This window comes from Belonocnema kinseyi, chromosome 10 (assembly GCF_010883055.1).
Source record: "Belonocnema kinseyi isolate 2016_QV_RU_SX_M_011 chromosome 10, B_treatae_v1, whole genome shotgun sequence".
In the NCBI taxonomy this organism is placed as follows: Eukaryota; Metazoa; Arthropoda; class Insecta; order Hymenoptera; family Cynipidae; genus Belonocnema; species Belonocnema kinseyi.
The window spans coordinates 8748249-8773325 of record NC_046666.1 but is presented as its reverse complement, the minus strand read 5'-3'; the positions used below and the strand labels follow the sequence as shown (position 1 = coordinate 8773325).

Sequence of the window (25077 nt, the reverse complement as noted above, 5' to 3'; positions counted from 1 at the left end):
CAGTAGCCAGGAGTGGGGAAGACGCGCAGAAAACGCGCAGAAAGACCGTTCAGTCTTTCTTCGCGTTTCTTGCGCGGCATCCCCACTCTAACCAACTGCTCGAGAGCTCATTCGATTCTGCTTTCCGAGCCTTAATTTATTATACAGAATTATATTAAAATCATTTATAATTTGTTATTAATTCATTATTATTACCATTGACGTCACTGGTGTATGCTTTTCCACGTGTACAGTCGATGTCAATCGCAATAGTCATTTGTTCGTATTCGACAACAATCGGACTTCCAGGTCTGTCCCGAGATGGGAAAAATGGAATTCTGTGAATTGCCATTCCTTGATTTACCAACAAGAAATTTGCCTCATGTGATGGGGTTGGTCTGCAATTTGTTCCATCGCCAGTGTAACCATCATTACATGCACAAGTGAATTGATTATTTCCTGCGGAAACGCAGGTTGAGAATTGAGAACAGATTCCTGGATCCCGTTTACAGGAAGATTGGGGCAAGCAGGTAAACCCATCACCGTAGAAGCCCTGAAGAAAAATTTAAATAAAAGAAATCGTTTGATCTTAAAAAAAATTCAGGATGAAGAATAAGTATCATTACAGGGGGCTAAGCGAGACATGTGGGGTAAAGTGGGACAACCATTACAGGCCTCACAGTCCCTACGGGATAAAATATGGGACCAAAGTGTACTTTTTGCAACAGTCATTGCGTACTTTTTTCGATCTCAAAGCGTAAAAAATTCAGGATAAATTTATAAGACCACAAAAAAATTAAATTCAAATGAATTGAAAACAATTTAAAAATATGAAGAAAAAAACTTAATTGAATTCAGTAACTTTGAAATGAGCTTAGCAACATTCAAGGGAATATGAAAGAATTTAAAAGAATTTACAAGAGTTTAACCCTTAAAGTGCACTGTGGGTGTCTGAGACCCCAAGCAATTTTCGAATTTTCATAAACCATACTTAATTCGAAAAAAATGAGTAAGTGTCGCCATATAGCTTTAGTTGGAGACACTAACTGTAAGTAAAGTCATTTAGCATACTGCGTCAAGCGTCAGTCTACTAGCAGCAGCTGCTGAAAGTGGAGGTAAAAAAATCGTGGGGTCTGAAACACCCAGTATGCACTTAGTGAGTGAAAAAGTAATTTTGGGGCAAATTTGTTTGCTGATATTTTATTTATTTCTGTTTACTTTCTAAACGTAAGTATATCATATGAAGTGAAATAATTTTTTTTTTCGATAATTTTTTTTTTCTTTGTAGATGGTATATAACTTATGACAGCGCGTCATGCGAGGGCAGACTGTGGATGTGTTGAATAAAATATAATTGTTAAAATACAGTTATATATGTATCTTTTTCAATTTCTTGTATTTTTATAGTATTGCATGTCAAAGCTCCTGAATTTTTATAATAATAAATCGATTTAAAAGCAAAAAATCCGATTATTCATTTTATCATAAAATTGACTTTACAACTGTGCAAATAAATATAGTTTTTGAAAGCACCCATGTTGCAATATATTTTTTATGAAAGTACACTATTCGAAAAGTATAGTCATACATTTTCAGGTTGAAATAATTAAAATTGCGTGAGCTATAAATTTTTAAGTAAAAAATAATAAAGTATGCACTTTGAGGGTTAAAACAATTCAGGGTAAGTTAATAAGAATTCAGGATGAATTTCAAATATCTTCAAATCTTTAAAGCCCTACTAATTTCTAACAAAAAAAAAACAGACACCACTGGCTACAAAAATATTTAGAAGAATTCAAATGAATTTGATCAAATTCATAAAAAATGACACTGAATTTAAAAAATATTCATGTGAGTTAAAAAAAAATAGGAAAAAGTTAATTGAATTGAGTGAGTTTGAAATGAGTTACGCAGAATTAAAGAAAATATAAAAGAATTTGATCAAATGTTTGAGAATTTCAGGTAAGTGAATTTAGAAAAATTAAAAAGGATTTAAAACAATATAAGATAAATTAATAAGAATTCGAGGCAAATTCCAAATGAATTGCTAACAATATTTGAAAATCTGTTAAAATCTTTGAAAATCTATAAAAATCCCTCGCTCCTTTTTAATAAATTCTTTGAAATCTATTAAAATATGATAAAATTCTGTGAAATTACACGAAATCTGATTATACTTCCTGAAATCCTGGAAAATTAAATAAAAAACCTTGAGCGCTCTTGAAAACACATAAAATCATTGAAATTCATGGAAAGCTTATAAAAATCCCTTGGAATCCTTAAAAATATTCTACAACTTTACAGGCCCTGTAAAATCCTTCCATATTACCTAAAATTCTGTGACATTCTTTAAAACCGCATTCAAAATTGTTTATATAAACTCTTTTAAATCTTTCAAAATTTCTTAAAATATTTCAAATCTTTCAACATCCTTTTGAAAACCCTTTAGAATGCCTGGGAATATTATATATCCTTAACATATTGCCAATCCTTTGAACTACCATTCAATTACTGAATTGAAAATTATTAATTAATAATTAATAAAATTCATGAATTTTAACGAAGTTGTTGAATTTGCATTTAAAGAAGAAAAATTTTCAATTAGAGGAGACAAATGTTCAACCAAAAAGCTGAATTTTGAACTAGAAAAAAAACCGATTTTTAATAGAAAATGGAGCAGTCTCATTTTAAGTTAAAAAAATTCATTTAGATCTTAACTGGTGAATTTTCAACTAAAAGGATGAATCCTCAACCATAATAGTTCAATTTTAAACAAAAAATTAGTTTTCAGCTAAAACAATGAATCCCCAACTAAAACAGTTGAAATTTAAAAACAAAAAATAGTTTTTACTAAAAAAGACAAATTGTCTACCAAAACTTAAATAATTAAGTTTTAAGTGATGAAAATCGATGTTCAACAAAAAAGACGAATATTCAACTAAAAATGATGAGTTTTATACAACAAAAAAATAAAATTTTAACAAATTATGGAATATTCAACTGAAATAGTATTTTCAGTTTAAAAACAAAATGATTTTTAACCAAAAAAGAAAGAAACTTTCAATAAAACAGCTCATTTTTCAACCAAAGAAATGAATTTTTAATTCAATTTATGAATCATCAATAGAAAAATTAATTTTCAACAGAAGAGTTTATTTTTTTAATAAAAAAGATCAATTTTCAATGAAATAGTTGAAATTTTAATAAAAAATGTAATAGTTGACATTGCAACAAAAGATTTCAATTTTAAACAAAAAGCAATTGAATTCAACCAAAAATCCAAATTTTCAACAAATTTAAGAAATCCTTATAAAAAAGAAAGTAATTTTTACCCAAACAGTTGCAATTTTAACCAAAAATTATTAACACTTTTACCTAAGAGATAATTTTTCAATCAGGAAATAGTTTTCATTCAAGAGAGAAAAAATAAGTCGACCAAATTGATGGATTTTCAAGCCAAAGATGCTAATTTTTAGCAATGCTTAATTTTTAAGCCAAGGAGACGATTTTTCAATCGTAAATACTAATTTCCAATAAAATAGTTAAATTTTCAAAAAAGGTGGTTCAATTTTCAACCAAAATGATGAAAATAAAAAAAAATAATTGAAAAAAAGTTATAATGATGAATATTTAAATGGAATACTTAAATAACCAACAAAAAAAGAATTTTTGAGATTAACTTGTAAAGAAAAAAATCATTTTCTACCAAAAAAGTCGATTTTTTAACAAAAAAGTATTTTTTTAAAAACAAAATATGTGAATTTTCAACGAAATAAATGAATTTTCAATTAAAATCGACAAATTTACATCTAAATTGTTTATATTTGAACTAGAAAAGATTAGTATTTCACCCAAAGTGAAACGGTTACATTTTTAGTTGAAAAAATTAACTTTCAAGCAAACTGAAGAATATTTTCAACTAAAATAATTAATATTAATCTGAAATAATTGATTTTAAAATCTACCAAAAATATAAATGTTTAACCAAGAAGATTAATTTTATACAAAAAATATGAATTTTCCACAAATTATATAAAATTTCAAAAAAGAGTTTAATTTTGAAATAAAAAATATAAATTTTTAAACAAATAATTAAAGCTTCATAATAAATATGAAATTTCAACCAAAAATAGAATAGTTAAATTTTCCGTTAAGAATCTAATTCTTAAAAAAAATCGTATCTTCAGAAAAATAGTTGAATTTTCTGCTGGAAGTTGAATTTTTAGTTAAAAAATTGATTTTCAACAAAGCAGTTACATTTCTAAAAAGAAATAAATTTTCAATTAAAATGACCAATCTTCAACTAAAAAATATCAGTTTTATACAAGAAAAAAATGAAATTTAAACATGAATTATCGAATTTTTAACTGAAATAGTATTTCAGTTTAAGAAAAAAATTATTTTCAACCAAACAAGAATCAAACTTTCAATAAAATAGCTCATTTTTTAACCAAATAAGTGGATTTTTGATGAAAATTATGAATCAACAAAAAAATTAATTTTCACCAAAAGAGTTTATTTTTTAAATTAAAATAGTTAAATATTAAAATAGTTGAATTTTCAACAATAAATGATGATTTCATAACGAAAAATGTAATTGTTGATATTGCAACAAAAAAAATTTTAATTTGAACAAAAAGAAATTGAATTCAACAACAACAACAAAATTTCCAACGAATTAAATAAATCCTTATGAAAAACAAATTAATTTTTTTCCAAACAGTTGCAATTTTAACTAAAAAAGATAAAAATTTCTACTAAAGAGATACTTTTTTAAACCAGGGAATAGTTTTCATTCAAGAAAGAGAAAATAGTTCGATCAAATTGTGGGATTTTCAAGCCAGAGGCTAATTTTTAACGAAGCTTAATATTGAAGCCAAGGAGGCGATTTTTCAATCATAAAGATCAATTTTCATCTAAATAGTTAAATTTTCAAAAAAGGTAGTTAAAGTTTCAACCAAAATAAGTAAAATTAAAAAGAAGTTATAATGATGAATATTTACATGGAATACTCGAATTACCAACAAAAACAATGAGATTAACTTTTAGAGAAAAAAATAATTTTCGACGACAAAAGTGGATTTTCTGCCAAAAAATTAGTTTTTTAAAAAAAATACGTGAATTTTCAACGAAATAAATGAATTTTTAATTAAAATCGACAAATTTAGATATAAATTGTTTATATTTGAACTAGAAAAGATGAATTTTTCAGCCAAAGTGAAACGGTTACATTTTTAGTGGAAAAAATTAACTTTCAAGCAAACTGAAGAACATTTTCAACTAAAATAATTAATATTAATCTGAAATAATTGATTTTAAAATCTACCAAAAATATAAATGTTTAACCAAAAAGATTAATTTTATAAAAAAAAATATGAATTTTCCACAAATCATATAACATTTCAAAAAAGAGTTTAATTTTTAAACAAATAGTTAAAGTTTAATAAAAAAACGATGAAATTGCAACCAGAAATAGAATAGTTAAATTTTCCGTTAAAAATCAAATTCTAAAGAAAAAAATCGCATTTTCAGAATAATAGTTCAATTTTCTGCTGGAATTTCATTTTTTAGTTGAAAACTTGATTTTCATCAAAGCAGTTATATTTTTAAAAAGAGAGGAATTTTAAATAAAAATGACGAATCTTCCAATAACAAAATTAATTTCAAGCCAAAGAGTTTAGCTGTTAAACAAAATTAGTTGATTTTTTAAGGAAAAAGATTATATTAAAATTCAGAAATATTTCCTTCTCGAAATACTGCTTCTACTCTAAAAACTACTTAAAGTATTTTCTTTTTTTTTAAATTTGGTAGAAGGAACTTTTAAATTTTGACGAATTTTTGCTTGGAACAAGGATTTCCCCCCGTTTTTTGTCCCTCTTAGGCCCGCTTTATGGTAGAAATACAAACCGGTTGGCAAACGCAGGTGTATTTGGAAGAAGTCTGATTGAATCCACAAACAGAATTTCTTCCACAATTATTGACCACATTGCATCCAATGTGTTCTTCGAGACATTGATTGATACCATCCCCACGATATCCACTCACACAGACACATTTAAAACCACCTTCGTTGGAAGTTGCACATTGGGCATTCACGTGGCAAAGAGATGGATTTGTTGAGCAATCTGATAAGACACATTGAGAGTCAACTTTGCTGTATCCTGGTACGCAGGAACATTCGTATCGAGAAATTGCAGGATTGTATTGACACCTTTCGTTGCTTCCGCAATCCGTATGATCATCGCAATCATCTATTAAAAAAAAAAATGTTGAGTGAAGAATAAAAAAATTGTAAACGAATTGAATGAAACATGAATACTGAATACAAACTCTACACGAAAATTTGTTTGCAAACATTATTTTGGTTGAATTATTGTGTAGGCATTTGAAGAAACCTACACCAAATGAAGGTTTGGAAAGCAGAACCGAACGAGCGCTCGATTAGTAGCCAGGAGTGGGAATAACGCGCAGGAACCGCGAAGAAGACTGAACGGTCTTTTGTCACGTTTTCTGCGAGCCATCTCCACTCCTCGAACGCTCGTTTGGATCTGCTTTCCGAGCCTTCAAATTTACAGATAATGGCTTTTTGTCAAAATTTCTAATTTGACTGCTCAATAAAATAGAATACAATTTGGACGATTCTTCATATAGACTCATCCGAACTTGATTCCCTAACTGAGGGTGGTTTTGGTATCCTTTAAATATTCAAGTAAGGAAATTGACATTATTTAACAAACAAAACCGCGGGATATTTTTTTTATTAAACTTCTGGATTGAGAAATCGGTTTAAAATTACTGCAGGAAGCGCCCCCTACAAGGGAAAGTTTAAATTTATATTAAGAATAGGTTTAATATCTTATAAACATTGAAGTAAAGTAATCGAAATTTCCAAAATAATGGGGGTTTTATTTATTTTTTATATTTGTATATTTGCATATTTTTTTATTTTTACATTTGCAGAGCGAAAACTCTGTTTTGAAAATTCTATGATTTTTCCTTGACCAATTTTTTATTTTCCCTGAAAATTTACATTCAAGTACCAGCATTTTAATTTTGTAATATTTTTGACATGAGATATTTTATAAACGAAATGATACAATATTTCAAAATAAAATTTAAAAACTTTCAAATTTATTTATTGAAAAAAAAAGATTATTCTACCATAAAAGATGAAAGTTTAAGAAAATACTTGATTATTCAACAAAAGAATTAAACTTCCGACAAAATAATTGAATTTTCAACCTAAAAAGATGCTGTCTCAAAAAAGTGTTATAGTTGATATTTTAATAAAAAATATGAAATTTTATTTTAGAACCAGAATTTTAAAACCAAAAAGACGAATTTTTAACAAATAAAGATTGTTTAGTTAAGAATGAAAAAAATGTTCATTTAGATATTATCGAACCTTCAAGCCAAAAGACGAATTTATTGCGTAAATAATGGATTTTCAATAAGAAAATATCAATTTTTAACAAAAAATATGATTGTTAACGAAATAGTTAAATTTTCAAAAAAAGAGATAAGCCTTCATTGATTTTTTTTTTAACAAAGTAGTTAACTTTCATCCACGCAGTTAAATTTTCAATTAAAAAAACATTAATTTTTAGCAAAATAGTTGAACTTTCAACCAAAGAGATGAATTTTGAACTGAAAATATGAATCTTTAACAAAAAGTATTTCTTAACCAAGTGGTTCAACAAAAATGTTCAAAAAAAGATTAATTTTCAACCAAACAGTTGCATTTTTATCCAAAAAAATGAAATTTCTACTAAAATAGATGAATTTTTTATTAAAAATGACAAATTAAAAAAAAAGTTAAATTTTCATGCAAAAATATTTTCGTTGACTTTTCAGTACCAAAATATAAATTTTAAACAAGAAGTAACTTTTCTACGAAGATATTTGAATTTTCAACCCAAAAAGATGAATTTTCAACAAAAAAGAATGACTAACAAATTTGTTGAATTTTCATCCACATGGTTGCATTTTTATCCAAAAAAGTTGCAATTTCTACCAAAATGGATGCATTTTTTAATAAGATTACATTTTTTATGAATGGTGGAATTTATATCAAAAAAATATTTCATTAAACTCTTTAACACAAAAAATATGAATTAAAATTTTGTCTACGAAAATAGTTGAATTTTTTACGAAATAGTTGAATTTCCAACAAAATAGTTGAATTTTCGAGCATAAAGGATGACGGTTCAACCAAATTGTTAAATTTTAAACCAAACAGTTGCATGTGTATCCAAGAAAAATTTAATTTCTCCTAAAATAGATACATTTTTAAATGAAAAGACAAATTTAAAAAAAATAGTTAAATTTTCATACAAAAAAGATTTCAGGTCACTTTAAGCATCAAAATATGAATTTTAAGCAACAAGTAAATTTTCTTTGAAATAGGTTGAATTTTCAACAAGGTAGTTGAATTTTCGAGAGAAATGGATTACATTTCGTCCAGAAAGGATGAATCTTTAACAAATTTGTTGAATTTAAAAAAAAAATTTGTAATTAAAAATATAATCTTCAGGAGAAAGAAACTGCAAAAAAATATAAATATAAAAATTAACCTGGAATATTTTAGAAGCCGAGTAAAACAATTTTAAATTAAAATTGAGAAATTTCAAAATTATTTTGCTTGACAGTTATGCAATACTTTTTTTTTACATCCCTGACTTTTCCCTGAACAATAAAATTCCCCAACTTTTTAAAAATTAATGTTGGCTAAGTAGGTTTTTCGCTCATCAGAATTATTTACCGCATAAATTTAAATTCATATTAAATTCAATAATTTATTATGATTATATTAATATATTATTAATTCTTATAAGTTGCATTTATTTTAAGGGATCCTTTATATTTGGGGGATGCTAAAAAAGCTTAAAAATCCTGAATACACAAAACCAAGTTTTTCTATTAAAACACTTGTGAAAATTCGAATTTTGTCAAAATCTGTAGCAATATTTGTCCTTTGTCTAAGAATTTTCTTTCGAATTATTGATATCCAATTTCCAATTTTATGATTTTGGAAAAAACCATTTTCTGTACATTTAGTGTGTTATTTATTGAAAATAATATAATTTTGAAGCCCGATAATTGATGAAATTAATTTGAAAATATAATATTCCTGGCAAAAGTTTTAAAAAAGCAATCCTATACGAACCAGTCTGAATTATGTACCCGTATCGATAAAAACCGTTTAAAAATTACTCTGATTCAATCAGAACTAAATTTTTAATCTGATTGAGTTCGAACCAGGATTGATCAAAACTTAATTTTCAATCCGAATAAATCTGAGTTTGGATTGAATCGGATTCATTCGGATTGCAAATTCAGATAAGATTAATCCGACTTTGCACTGTTTCGGAATGATTGGTATTGTTACGAAATAATTGGCATTGTTTCGGAATAATTGGTATTGTTTCGGAATAATTGGTATTGTTTCGGAATAATTGGTACTGTTAACAAAGAATTGGTATTGTTTCGGAATAATTGGTATTGTTATAAAATAAGTGGTATTGTTTTGGTATAATTGGTACAGTTTCGGAATAATTGGTATTGTTTCGGAATTCATTTCTATCTAAAACTTGCACCAGGGATATTCTACTAAAACTAATTTATCAATTAGTTATATAATTTTTCTTAAATTTCTAGCGTGAAAAAGAATAAAAAAATAAAGGACCAATCGGTTTGCATTCGGATCCATCTCCCTTGAATCCTGGATTGCAGACACATCGGGCGAAAGTATCGTCGTTTCGGCAGGAGGCATTGGGGTCGCAAATGTCGACATCTTGACAGGAGATTTCTGTTCAGGGAATTGATGAAGATTGAAAATGATTTTTTTTTTAATATTAGAAACGTACCTCAAATAAAAGGACTCTGAAGGAAATCCATGATTTTTTGAAAGCTGGATGCAAATTACGTACCTCGCTTCGTACACTCGATTCCATCACCATCGTAATCGGAATTGCACTGACAGGCGTACTCTGAATTAATTGTGTCGTAGACGCATGATGCATAAGGGTGGCACCTATTCACCACGTTGCATGATACTGGAGATAAGCAGGTGCGATTATGGATATTGCAAAGAAAAATGTTCATGTCAACTTTCTTATTTTAAATTAGTGGACAACTTGTTCAGGAAGTGACAAATTCAAATTGAGGATTACCCCTAGCGGACGTTTCGAATATAACGGTTACGGAGCCCTAGCGGACTGCATCCGGTAGGGCATATTTCCATCCTTTTTCAAATTTATTCACAATTTCGCATAGAACTCAAAACTCTTTTGATCTTTTTATAATTTTATATTGATGTACTTGTGTCAAAAAATTAAGAATTAAAAGCTATATGCGGCAAACTGACATAAAAATAAATAAAAAAGATAAAAAAAAGTATTTAGTTTTATCTGAAATTGTGAATAAATGCGAAAACGGATAAAAATATGCCTTTTAGTGGGCCCAGTGAACAGAAAAGTTACTATGAGGTCATTTTATGCGGTACGCTAGGGAAGTCACGAGGAATTGAATTCTAGAAGTAACCCTAGCGGACCTTAAGAACGAAGCGGTTAAGCAAATACGTTACGGTCACGCATTTGCTTAAAACGCTCCGTTCAACACGTCAGGTAGGGTTACTACTTAATTTGAATTTCTCGGCACTTTCCTAGCGGACCGCGTGAAGGGAACGGTTATGCAATTTCATGACCGTACAGTGAACACATAGTAATCGTCCCGTTCACTGAGTCCGCTAGGGCATATTTTCATCTCTTTTCACATTTATTCACAATTTCACATGGATATTATTTATTATTATTACTACTATGAACTTTTTGACACATAACTAAATAAAAATATATAAATATAAATGTGTAAAAAGTTAAAAAGAGTGTTGAGTTCCATGTGAAATTGTGAATAAATGTGAAAACGGTTAAAAATATGCCCTAGCGGACCGAGTGAACGGAACGGTCATGCGCTCCGCTAGGGAAGCGTCCCACAGTAGGCTGGATTGGGAATTTACTGTTCACAATTCACTACAGCCGAGAATTCTCTACTGATTTCGATGTTTTTTTAAATCTCAATATTAAATGCTTCGGAATAACACTAAGCCTGATTTTTAAATTTCATTCTGTGGGCTTCATTATTTAAGGTAGTTATCGTGCCAAAAATTAGACGCCTGCAAGAAATACTTTTTAAATGATTTTAAAAATCAAAATAATATTACTAATAATGCCATTTCAAATAAAAATCATTATTTTTAAGAAAAAATGTTTAAATTTTCAAACAAAAATTATTTTAGAAAAATGTTTTTTGGAATTGAATTTTACCTTACTATCGCTTCTTACAATTCAAATTAAAATGGTTGAATTTCAATAAAAGATGGTTTATTTTTATGGCAAAAATTCTCTACAACTCTAGTATTCCTAATTTTGAAAATAAACTTTTATATGGCTGAAATAGTAAAAACATTTTTTTTAAAGGAAGCATTTTTTAAACAAATATATAAATTAGAATATTATCTAATTTTTTCAAAATTTTCAGTAGTAGAGTTGTATAGAACGTTCTTCTTAAAATAATAAGCAATGCTTTATTAAAATTCAACCTTTTTTAAAACATTGTGTTATAAACAAATTATATAAACAATTGCTTGAATGCGGTACTCGACAGCAGAAGAGAACTTTTAAAAGTGAAAATGTTTAAATTTCCAGTAAAAGTAACGTTTAGAATATAAAATAACCATAAATTAACAATGGATGTTTTTATAAACATTTTCAGAAATAAATAAAAATTTTTTGAATTTTTTCGATCTGAAGTTTTTTTTCTCATCAACCTACTTAAAAATCCATTAAAAGTAACAATTTTTCATTAAAAAATGCTATATTTTGTATGTTGTTTATAATATAATTATTAATAATAACAATGTTTAACGTTAACATTTTTATACGTTTTTAAATTTCAATTGACAATTGATTTTTATGTAGTGAGATCGGCAAAAACCAAAAATGTAAAATTTGTTTATTGAAATGTTGATAATAATATTTATTTTTAATTTATTGTTATTTTCATTGTGAAGATTACTCCTGTGGGATATTGAAGCAATTTTAATCTTAAAAAAATTTTCTGCGTTTTAACATTGTATCCAAATAATTTTTTATATGATTTGTTTATAACAATTGGTTTAATCCTAAATTAAATACTTACATTCCTTAAATATATAAACTTCTATAATGAAATAATGGAAATTCAAGAAAATTAAATCTAATAAGATTCCGCAATAATTTCATGGAACAGATTAAAAAAATTAATTTTTTTTTTATACAATAACAAGAATAGGATAAAAATTGAATTCAGAAGAGTAGTACTGTTTTTGAAAAATATGTGGATTCGTTTCAAGATACGTAGAATCAGTGAAACACCGTTACAAACAAATTTTCTTGTTGCAAGACAAATATTTAAAAATTTGTTGAATTAGTTATAAACAAATTTGTAGACAAAACAAATTTTTATAGTATGTGTTAATAAAAGTTATAAGAGAATTTGCTATTTCATAAAAAAATTGTATGAAAAATTGATTATTGAGCTATTTGCGATAAAACAAATAAAATTTTTTCTACGGAATTCACTATAAATCACTCGAAAATTACATTTGGTTATCATATTTAGTCACCATATAAAAATTTATGCTGCTTGTACAAAATTAATTAACAAATGTACTATTTGGCTATTTTTCAAATTTTAAACATTGTATTTTTAACTTAAGAAACTGTTAATAATTCATTTTAAAACTTTCTCTCTAGACACTTAGATAACGATCACCTATTGTTATTGTTATTAAAAATCTCATAGACAGAAAATATTTTATTAGTTTGTTTAAACAATAAGAAATTGTTATTAAGTGTCCTTATAAGTTTGAAAATTAGTTATTTATATTTCATTGCGGTGAAGGATTTTGCAAAAAAGCGTACTAGTACATTTGTTAATTAGGTTTGTTAAACAATTATAAATTGTTATTAATTGAATAAATGTGATAACTAAGTGACATTTTAAAATAATTTTTTATCGATTCAGTAGAAAAAACTTATTCATTCTTAATAAATAACCGATGTGGATAATTGTTTGCAAAAGTGATTTATAAAATAAAAAATGATTTAATAAGGTTTATTAATTCAATAGAAAAATTCTTTTTGTTTATAAATTCTTCAAATTTAGAGTAAATCAAGTGACAAATTGTAGCCAATCTTCAAATATTTCTCGAAAAAAAACCCTTTAAATTAAAAAAAATGGTTTTTCTACTTTTGATATCAAACAAAAAAAATAAAAATCTTTTAAAATCATCTGCCACGCGGAATAAATTTTGAATATTTTTCTATATTATTTATGTAATTGGAAATAGTTACCAAAAATTTGTGAATTTGGAATTCCAATATTTTATAATTTTTTTTCGATCAGCGGAATTGTTTACTTTTATTTGTTATTATGTTTAAATATTTTGTAGCAGTCAATTTAATTAATAGGCTATTTTTGACACTTTTCAACTTGACATTTCTAATTGAAGTAATTTAAAATTTGTAAACTCTGCAAAAATAATTGTACTTGAGTAATAGTATCTTTGAAAATAATCTTGGAATGTTCGTTATATTCTACTTTTGAATTTCGAATAAATTTAATTTTGATGTTTGAATACTCAAAACGGAAATTGTAGAAATTTTGAAATCGGAAGCGTTTTAAATTAAAATTCCTCGAGTTAAATATTTTAAAATGTCCACGTTCGAATGTCTTCAAATGGGACTTTTATTTTGTCTAAATCCGAGAGTGTCTTTTTTTAAACCATTAAATTAAAAAAAAAACGGATAAAAAAATTTACGCATTTTACATGAACCGCGATTCAAGTGTCCTTCCATTCCCAGTTAGATCAAGAGCCAGCGGTCCGGGTTCGTAACCGGAAAGTCCTGGCTCGATTCCTGCTACCGCAATTTTTCACCAATTGTTTTTATTGCAATTTAATAATAAATTTATTTAAGTCAAGCAAACGTATTAATTGTTAGCCATTTTTCGTACGAGATAAAAATAAAATATATAAAAGAAATATAATAAGAATAAAATAAATATAAAGGAATAGTGAAATAAAGTAGTATGTAAATGGAATATGAATTTTTTCAAATGTTGCGGCACTGTCTTATTCTTGAAATATTGGCTTCGGAAAATTAAACAAACTAATTTTTTCAGATGAAAAAAATGGTTACAAATTAATGTTTTGGCTTTATATAAATAAATATAATACTCAATTAAAATAAAAAATAAATCTCAATGAAAAAAAAAATTGGGAAAAAAGTGTTGACAGCAGGAATCGAACCCTGAATTTTCGGTTACGATTTTCGGGTGCCACTGCCTTCTATAAGTGGAAGTTGAAACACTCCCATCGCTGTCCATGCTATGTAGATGCCCCTTGTAAATTCGAGAGTGTCTTTTTTTGAAGCTTTTGAAATTAAATTTGAAAGCGACCGAATCTGAACGATCAGTTTGGCATCAAACATGCAAAAGCGGAAAAAATAATAATAATTTAATGAGCGAGAAAGCAACTTAAAGCCAGGCAAGTTCGTACAGTGGGATCCGGAAGGACCTTTCGTCTCGAGTTCGTATCCTTCTTGGGGAATGCAAATTTCCTCTACTTCTTCATAATCGTATCCCCAGGGACATATGCAGTATTCCTCGAAGCATTCCGGAAGCGGACGTGCCAATACTAAAATGCAGGATGCAGCATCCAAATTCAATCGTGAGTTAAATTCAGGGAAAAATTATCATTTTTAGCTGAACAATTATTGGGCATAATAGGGGCCTTTCAAAAACGATGCCACTCTGTTAGGAAGAGGGGGGGATGCAAAATATGATATCACACATGGAAAATATTAGTGTGAATAAGAATTTTTTGAAATTATTGACAAATTTTTAATTAGCGATTTTATTTTACAAGTGAGGCATCTGAATACAGACTTTACACTATTTCCGCTATTCTGATACCCCTCCCCCGCTTTTTTTTCTCTGAAAAAAATGGTTTGACAAAACACCACCTCTTTTTCCTTAAATGTTTTAATTGAAAATTAAACCAATTTTTAATTGAAAAGTCTACGATGATATATTTGGTTCAAAACTCATTTGTTTTGGTTGAAAGTTGAACTACATGGTTAAATATTTATTTTATGGTTGAAGACCTAACTATTTTATTGAAAATTCTTGTTTTTTGTCGCTTCCTGAAAAATTAAATATACTATAATTTGTTGAAAATTAATCGTTTTTATTTAAAAATTTAACATTATTTTTGGTTAAAAATTCAACTTTCTGGTTGAGCATTGAATCTTTTTGTTGATTTAAAAAAAATTACTCCATTATTGTTTGAAAATTAATCGTTTTGAATTGCAAATGATTGATACATTTTCAATTAAAAACGAATCATTTTCAAACAATAATGGTATATTTAATTTTTCAGTTAAAAAAATTAATTTTTTTGTCAGCTTCTACAAAATTAAGTATTCCATAATTGGTTGAAAATTAATCGTTTTTAGTAAAAAAATTTAATAATTTAGTAGAAAATTGATGTATTTTGTTGTTAATTAAACTTTTTTGATTTAAAATTTCACTTTCTGGTTGAACATTTAATCATGTTGTTAATTTAAAAAAATTAATTTTCTTAAGTAAAAACTTAAATATTCCATTATTAGTTGGAAATTAATCATTTCTAGATAAAATTTAAGAATTTGGTAGAAAATTGATGTATTTCAAATATTGAAATACTTTGTTGAAACATTCATTTTATTGGTTGAAGTTTCAATCTTTGTTAAAAAGTCTTTTGTTGTTGAAAATTAATTTTTTTAACTGTAAAATTAAATATTCCATTATTGTTTGAAAATTAATCATTTTTAATTGAAAATGTCACAATTTGGTAGAAAATTGATGTATTTTGTTGTAAATCAACCTTTTTTGGTTGAAATTTGAACTGTTTTGTTTGATTGGTTGGAAATGGAACTATTTTGTGGAAAACTCTTGATTTTTTTTTGGTCGAGCATTAATTTTTGTTAATTGGAAAATTAAATATTTTATAATTGGTTGAAAATTAATCGTTTTCAGTTAAATATTTAACAATTTGGTAAAAATGTATAGGTTTTTTTGTTGTAAATTCGCCTTTTTTGTCGAAAATTAATATTCTTTATTGAAAATTCAACTACTTGATTGAAAGTTGAACTACTTTTTCAAAAATTAATTTTATTGGTTGAAAATTTTATTTTAATGAAAATTAATTTTTTTATGTGATAAGTGAAATATGTTTTCAGTTACAAATTAAACAAATTGATGAAAAAGTTATGTGTTTTGTTATAAATTCGTCTTTTTTGTTAAAAATTCATTTTTAAACTGATAATTAAACTATTTTATTTTTGGTTAAAAATGGACAGTTTTGCAAATGCATGGATTAAAGCTGAATTACTTCGTTAAAAGTTTAATATATTTTTTGGAAATTAAAACATTTTGTTGAAAATTAATTTTTTTAAATTGATATTTAAACTATTCCATTTTCGGTTCAAAATTTATATTTTTTTAGTTGAAACCTCCATTATTAAATAATGAATTGAAAATTTAAGCTTATTGGTTGAAAATTCAAATAATTTTTAAAAAATGGATGTATCTTGTTGTAAATTTACTTTTTTGTAGAAAATTAATCTTATAAATTGAAAATTCAACTATTTGTTTAAAAGCTAAAATACTTTGTAAAGGTTTACTTTATTAGTCGAATATTCATCTCTTTGGTTAAAAATTAAAAAATTTTGTTGAAAATGTATTCTGTTTTCTTGTTAAAAATTATATATTTTTTTTTAAGCGAAAATTTAAATATTCCATTATTGCTTGAATATAAATCGTTTTTGGTTGGCAATTTGACAATTTGGTTGAAAATATATATGATTTGTTGTGAATTTATCCTTTTTGGCTAAAAAAATTAGACTTAGTGATTGGAAATGCAATTATTTGGTTGAAAGTGAAATAACTTAAAAACAATTGTTTCAAATCAATTTTTAAACTGCACATTACCCTATTAAAAATTGAATTATTTTCGTAAAAATTTTCGTCCTTTTATATCAAAAATTAATTTTTAATTTTCGTCCAGAATTTATCTTTTTTTTATTAAAAATGCAACTTCCTGTAAGAAAGTGAAACTTTCTTTTTTAACTTTCATCATTTTATTTGAAAACTGAACTATTTTGTTGAAAATAAATCTTTTTTGTTTGAAAAATCAACAGCTTTGTTGAAAATTAGTCTGTTTGAATTGAAAAATCGTCTCTTTGGCTAAAACATTAAAGTTGGTTAAAAATTCGCCGCTTCGGCTTGAAAATCCAACAATTTGCTCGATTTTTTAAAAATGAAAAATCTTTCCTACTTGAAAAACAATTTCCTTTGGTAGAGCTTCTGATGTTTTTTGGTTAAAGTGCAACTGTTTGGATAAAAATTAATCTATTTTCGTTATGGATTTATTTAATTTCTTTGAAATTCGGATTTTTTGGTGCAATCCAACTGTTTTTTTTATTTCAAATTAAAATTTTTTTCTGTTGCAAAATGAACTATTACATTTTTTTGTGAATTTATAATTTTTAATTGAAAATTCAACAATTTGATTAAGAAATGTTTTTTTTTTTAATTAAACTATTTTGTTGAAAATTGAATTATTTTGTAGAAAATTTAACTAGTTTGTTAACAAGTTATATTTTTTGGTCGAAAAATTAACTTTTTCTTTAACATTTGTCTTCTTTGGAAAGAAAATTCGTCCTTTTAGATTGAAAATTTATTTGCCTTCTAAAAAGGGTATTTTTTTTTAACCATTTTTTGTTGAAGATCAATGTTTTTCTTTTGAAAATTCGACCATTTTGTTCAACATTCGTATTCTTAGGTTTAAAATTCAAGTATTTGATTAAAAATTCAATTTTTTTTGTTTAAAAATCCTCTTTTTGAGTCGAACGTTTGAAAATTCAACTGTCTTCTCTAAAAATCGTTTTTTAGCTTACAGAATGCAAATGTCTTTCATCAGAGTTAATTCTTTTTGGTTTAAAAATTCAACCATTTTCTCGAACATTCATCGTTTCAGGTTCAAAATTCAATTTTTTTGGTTAAAAATTACATTACTTTGATGAAAATTTAATATTTTTATGAAAATTGAACTATTTGATCAAAAAGTCCTCTCTTTGAGTCGAAAATTCACCTTTTTTGTTGCAAATTTGTCTTCTTGAATAGAAAGTTCGTTCTTTGTATTGCAAATTCAATTTTTTTTAAATTTCTTGGTTGAAGATTCGATTAATTGTTTTAAAATCCAACTGTCTTTTGTTAAAGTTAATTTTGTTGTTGTTGAAAATTCGAAAATTTTTTGAAAATTCATCTTTGCAGGTTCAAAATTCAATGATCTGGTTAAAAATTTAACTATTTTGTTAAAAATTTAATTATTTTTTGGAAAATTCAACTAGTTTGGTAAAATTAAATTTTTTATTGGATCGAAAATTTAACTTTTGTTTTGAAATTCTTCTTTTTCAAGAGAAAGTTGGACCTTTGGAATGTAAATTCGTTTTTTTTTGTCGAAAATTCGAATTTCTTAGTTGAAAATGAAAATGTCTTCTAAAAAAATTAGTTTTTTTTTGACTTGAAGATTTGATTATTAGTTTACAAAATGCAACTTGCCTTTCATTAGCGTTAATTCGTTTTTGTTTGAAAAATCGATTAGTTTGTTAAAAATGATCTTTGTAGGTTTAACATTGAATTATTTGATAGAAAATTCCACTATTTATTGAAAATTTAAGTAGTTTTGTAAAAAGTCATCTTTTTGGGTGGAAAATTCCATTTTTATTTTCAAATTCTTCTTTTTAAATAGAAAGTTTGTTTTTGATTGTAGTTTCATCCTTGTTGGCCAATAAGTTTTTGGTTAAGGATTCAACCATTTGGTTGTAAACGCAAATGTTTTATCCCAAGTTAATTTTTTTTGTTAAGATTCGATTATTTGTTTAAAAAGTCATCTTTCTTAGTTGAAAATGTTAGTTTTGAAACTCAACTCTTTCGTAGAAAATTCATCTCTTTTGATAAAAAAAAATTAATCTTTTGGATTGAAAATTATCCTTTTTATTGAGAAATACCTTTAAAATTAAAAAACATATTCATTAATTTTATTTAAAAAACATGTATTACTCTATTATTTTTCCTATTATTCCAATATTTTATTGACGATTGAATGGGAGGGTTGGAAAAAATGTGAGAAATACCATGCCGTAGTTTTTGAACGGCCCCATACATTTTTGCATTGGTTTGATAATATTCTTATTTTTCTGAAATTTTTGTTTTAAGATTGCTTTAGCTTGTTGGGCTCGTGCAATAAGTGTGGTCGTGTAAATTTATTCATAAAAACATTCCATAAGGTGATTACATTCCGCTTTAATTAAAAATGCTCTACTTCCGTTTTCGTCCACCCCAGTTTGGCGATAAATGAAATTGAATTTTGATCATTTTTTTTCCTACTTACTATCAGATGAAGTGCTTCCAGTATTATCAGCTTGTTTTATGCATTCTTCGTCGCGGTAGGACCAACCAATTGGGCATAAACAAACTCCAAGCATACATTGTGGTTGTGGTTTTTCGGGATCTTCTGAGTCTGGATAGCAGTCATATCCATTTCCTAAAATTAAATTCATAATTATTTTTTCTATAAAACATCATTTAAGCAATATTTAAACAATAAACAAACATATTTGAATAAATCGAAGGCTCGGAAAGCAGATCCGAACGAGCGCTCGAGCAATAGCCAGGAGAGGGGATGACGCGCAGAAAACGTTTTCTGCGCGTCATCCCCACTCCTTGATACTGCTCGAGCGCTCCTTCGGGTCTGTTTTTCGAGCCTTTAATTGAGGTAAAATATTATTAAAGGGGATAATCATTAATTAAAAATACTAATTTACGTAAAATAATTAATTTAATTGAAGTAATAGTTAAGACACTATACGTATTCAAAAATTTACATTCATAATAATTATTTTTCTTTTATTTGTGCTTCAAATTAATGATAATCTACTGTAGGAAGGTTTCCCTAATGCCTTCCTTACTGCCCATCAATTTCTTCTTTCAGATTTTTTAAATTCAAATATGAATTTAATTCAAAAGCTTTCAATTTTAGAAAACTCCATGAACTTGAATTTTAATTTAAAATTTGTGTTAACAAACTTTTAATTATAGACAGAGCCTTTCAAATTATCCAATTAATTATTTAAAATATTATAGGGGAAACCTTACTACATTGGATAATGCAACCTACAGTAAATAATCATTAATTAATGATTAGGAGCACAAATAAAAAAATAAAATTTGATTTGTGAACATGTATAGTGTCTTATAGCTATTACTGGAATTTAATTGATTATTTTATAAATAATGGTATCTTTAATTAACGATTATTCACTGTAGGTTGCACTATCCATTGTAGGGAGTTTCCCCTGCATTTTTTATGTTCCTGTTTTTTTATGGAAATTAAAAAAAAAGAATTTTAATATAAAATAATATAGTTTAAAAGAACGCTTGCAATTTATAAAAATTTTACGTTGTTATTTAACAACAAATTTAAGAATCTTTTTTGTCAAACTTTTCGGTGATACAGTTTTTTAAAAATATTTCAATATTAGTTAGAACAGAACAAAAATTCAATTTAATAACTAATTAAAAGTAATATCGAGTAGGTTAGAATGCAAAAAAATTGTTTATAATATTATAGCCAAATTTAAAAAAAAAAGATTTTTTCATGATTCGCAAAGATTAGCTCTTATAAGTCCTTTTATTTCGTATGAAATGTGACATTTAATAATGTGCGCTTACATTTTGTTAAGAATAGCTGCTTCTGCAAATTATTTAAACAATTTTCATAAATAAATTCAGATATTAACAATTTTTTTTCTGAATAGGCGCTAATTTTTTTGCAAAATAAACCAATAATTTCTTTCAGGGACACCTTGCCATCATACTTCTCAAAGTGACAAAAACTGTTAATTATCTAAACAATTTTTATAAACAATTATAAGAAACAAATGCACATTTTCACAATTTTCTCATTAATAGGGTTCATTTTTTGATGAACCAGCCCGAAATTTTTTGCCAAAGACTCCTTGCTGCCACATTTTTCATAATAAAAGTAGCTTCTTCCTGTCATATATTTAAAATTGATAGAAGCTTTTATTTCTTTAGACAAAAATTAGGCCTAATCATGAAACAATTATGAAAACCTTGCATTTGTTTATAAGAACTATTTATATAATCAATAACTATTATGATTATGAAAAATATGGCAGCGAAGAGTCTTTTCCAAAACCTTTTGACTTGATTCAGCAAAAAAAAATGAAGCCTATTCATTAAAAAAATGGTGAGAATAAGAATTTGTTTATAAAAGTTGTTAATATAATTAACAGTTATTGTCACGATGGAAAATATAATAGTGGGAAGTCGCTGGGTGGCATTTCTAGTCCATTCCGCAAAAAATTACGCCTAGTTATAAAAAAACTTTAAAAATTTGCATTTGTTTATAAAAATTGTTTACATAATTAGCAGTATTTTTAATTATAAAAAATATGATAGAAAGGGGTATTTAGCAAAACATTTCAAGTTGATTCCGCAAAAAAGAAGCCTATTCATACAAAAATAGTTAAAGTGTGCATTTCTTTAGAAAAATTGTTGAAATAATTGGTAAACAGCAGCTATATTTTAATAATTATAAGCGAAAATTACTACCTGTCAAATTTGATACAAAATCTATGGATTTAAAATAAGCAATCATAGCAAATCACAAAAAAACTATTGTTCAATAGTTTGTTCAAAAAATTATAAACAATTCTTCTCTTACTCTCATCTACTGGACATTATTTTTAAATAGTCATTACATTGGCTCATGGCCTATATCGATAAATCTGAAAACCTTCACAGAAACGGTAACTGAAATGTTTATAAATTGTTTTTTAAAACTTTGTTGTTAAATTACAAATTGCTGTTGATTTTTGCCCAAAAAAGGTGCATTTCCCCACTGTGTCCACTGTGTCTTTCTTTTAGGAGAAACAATAAGAGGAGGGAAATTAGGGGAAATATGGATGAGGAATCAAGGAGAAATAAGAGTAGGGGAAGTGTAGGTAAATTAGAAAAAATTCGGGTGGGGAATTGAGGGGAAACTAGTAGAAATTAGGGCAAAGTGAGGCAAAAGATGAAATAAGAAGAGAGAATAAGGGGGTGTAATGGGAAGTGAGCGGAGGCAAAGTTAGGGAAATTATGAAAAATGGAAATAAGGAAGTAAGGCGAAATTAATGGAAATTAAGGGAGAGAAAGTAGGGGCTGTGAGCTGAAATGAAAAGAGAAGCAGAGTCAGTTATTGGAGGGAAGTAGGGTATGTAATAGGAAGTGATGGTAGGAATGGCGAATAGGAGAAAATAGGGTAAGGGGAAGTAGGAAAGTGAAGGAAAATTAAGGGAAGTCAAATAAGAGAAATTATGGGAAAATGATGAGTGGGTGACTGGGGAAAGTGAGGAGAAATAAGGGCAGGAAAATTAGATCAAAGGAAAATAAGGGTAGGGGAGGTGTAGAAAAATTAGGATAAATTAAGGGTGGGATCAGTGAGGTGAAATAAGTGGAAATTATGGGAGGGAAACTAGGGAAATTGAGGAAAAATTAAAAATAGGAAGTAGAGGAACTAAGGGGAAATATGAGAAGGGAAGGTAGAGGAAATAAGGCGAAATATGAGAAGGGAAGGTAGAGGAAATAAGAGTTCATGAGAGAAGGTGAATTAAGGGAAGTTGAGGGAAATGAGGGGAGGGATGTGGGGCACGTAAAGGGAGGGAGAGTAAACAAGTGAGGGGGAATGCAGAGGTATACTAGGAGAAGTAGCGGAAAATAAAAATTGGGATAGAAGGGGAAATGAGGAGAAATAAGGGTAGGAAAAGGTAGAGGAAGTTAGGGGAAATGAGAAAAGACTAAGAAGAGGAAGTGCGTGGAAGTTAGGGAGGGCAGAAAGGGAAGTGAAGGGACGGCTACTATTATAGTGCGGGTGAGTAGCGGTGGGGGAATTATGTCTGGGTAAGGGATGTAAGGAAAGGGGAGTTTTAGCTAAGAAAATGAAGGGAAAGGGGCAAAAAGGAGGAATCATTTAGGGAAGGGTGGGGTAGCGAAGGGTAAGTAAAAGAGGGGAAGTAGGAAAGAAGAGGGAAAATTAGGGGGAGTAGGGAAGGGAAAGTAAAGGATGCAGAAGTTTGAACGAATTTATTAGGGTCATAGTAAGCTACAAAACCCTTTTTTGTACGGAATTTAAGTTATTTGGTCATTTTACACCGGAAATGAGTATTTTAAATTAAATTTTTAATAATTTTGAAGAATACAAATTGTCTAACAATTTTAATTTTGTTTTTTTTTGCGTTTTTAAACCGGAATTTGACATTTTTTACAAAAATAGTTGTTTTGTAAAGGGTCATATTTTTAAAAAACAATTTTAGGTTACGTTGACGTTTTACACAAAAAAATGGTATTTTAAAACTAAAATCGTTATAGTTTGAACGAGATTTGAAATTTTGAACCGTTTCAGGTTACATTAACGTTTTTCACAGATAATCGGTTATCTTAAATACAAATTATTAGATTTAAAAGAACATTTATAATTTCCAACAAGCTTAGGTTATGCTGATATTTTTTACCTGAAATTTGTATTCTTAAACAAAAATAACTAGATTCAAGTCCAATCATTTTTGCTTAAAAAAATGAAATTTGAACAAGATTTTAAAATATTTTAACATTTTTGGATTACGTTAGTGTTTTTCATTGGTTTGTATTTTTATTTGAAAAAAGAATTAGATTTTAGAGAAAATTAACCAATTTTGAAAATGTTTAGATTTTGTTTACGTTTTGCAACAGAAATCAGTATTTTTGAGTAAAAAATCATAATATGAAAAAAAATTTTTTTGTAGAATTGTAGGAAATTGGTTATTTTAAACAAAAACGTTTAAATGGAGCAATTGTCTGTTATGTGATGATAACGTTTTTTGCCGACAATTGGCATTTTTAATAACAAAAATAATAACAATTTTCTGATTCTCAATCAGAATAATTAAATACACAATTTTGTTTTTTCGGCATTCTTTTTACCGAAAATTGGTACTTTCAATTAAAAACCATTGGATTTCATAGAATATAATTATTTAAATAATTTTATCTTATATTCGAGTTTAGACTTGGAACTTGGTATAGATTATATTATTTTACTTGCATTAGTTTTTAATTTTTATAGTAAAACGAAGTAACTTTTCAGCAGTAATCATTTTCGAATGTAAATTTTTTTTATTTTGCCTCACTCAATCTGGAATTTCAGATTGTATAAATTATTAAATTTAAACGAAAATTAAAAATTATTTTTTATTCCCTACTTACCAGTGTAACCTGGTTGGCAAGTGCAAACGTGAATTTGCCTGTTACCATCGTAACTGCAGAGACCGAATGGAGAGCAATTGTTTTCGACATTGCAGGAAGTTGCTAAAATTTCAAAATTCAAATAAAACGATAAAGTGTATCAAAATTTGGATTTTATTAAATTGAAATCAATTTTTCAATTTTTTTAAATTCTGATCATACCCTCACTTTCAAATTTTTAATTTTTTTTTAGAGTTTTGACATCGCAGTGGATAGTTCTGGAATTCTCGATGACTTCTAAAAATATTTATGGTGTTAGAGTGGGTCAAAAATTGATTTTTTTCTAAATTTGAGGCTAAGTTTAAGTTCCCTACAATTTTTGAAAACTGGAATTTTGTTTAGATTTTTGAGTAGATACAGCATAGTTCTGAAGTTCCTCATGCTTGTCAAGAATTTTTGCGACAAATTTTACGAACAAAAAAATAAAAATAGTCATCCACCCACTTTTCAGAATTATGTTTTGCACAATACTTCAGTTCCGAAAGAGTTCTGAACTTCTGCGAAAAATTAATTTCAAAGTAATGAAAAACATCAAATTTATAACATTTTGAAAATTACATAATTTAAAAAAATTGTCAACAGTTCCAGGAGTTCCGATTAGAGTTC

The 25077-nt window shown here is 26.9% G+C and overlaps 1 protein-coding gene across 3 annotated transcripts in view; it reads right to left on the bottom strand.

The window, feature by feature from the left end:
- The window catches only part of LOC117181671 (nidogen-like), a 107537-nt gene that overhangs the window by 15803 nt on the left and 66657 nt on the right, over positions 1-25077 (bottom strand). The window contains exons 10-16 of one of the 3 annotated variants that reach the window (XM_033374578.1): positions 24433-24534; positions 19517-19669; positions 14579-14716; positions 9909-10034; positions 9665-9787; positions 5887-6230; positions 196-532 (exon numbers count right to left, since the gene is read on the bottom strand). In XM_033374578.1, coding sequence (XP_033230469.1) covers positions 196-532; positions 5887-6230; positions 9665-9787; positions 9909-10034; positions 14579-14716; positions 19517-19669; positions 24433-24534 — 1323 coding nt within the window. The remainder of the gene's footprint in view (positions 1-195; positions 533-5886; positions 6231-9664; positions 9788-9908; positions 10035-14578; positions 14717-19516; positions 19670-24432; positions 24535-25077) is intronic. The other 2 variants (XM_033374579.1, XM_033374580.1) reach the window with 2 other exon arrangements.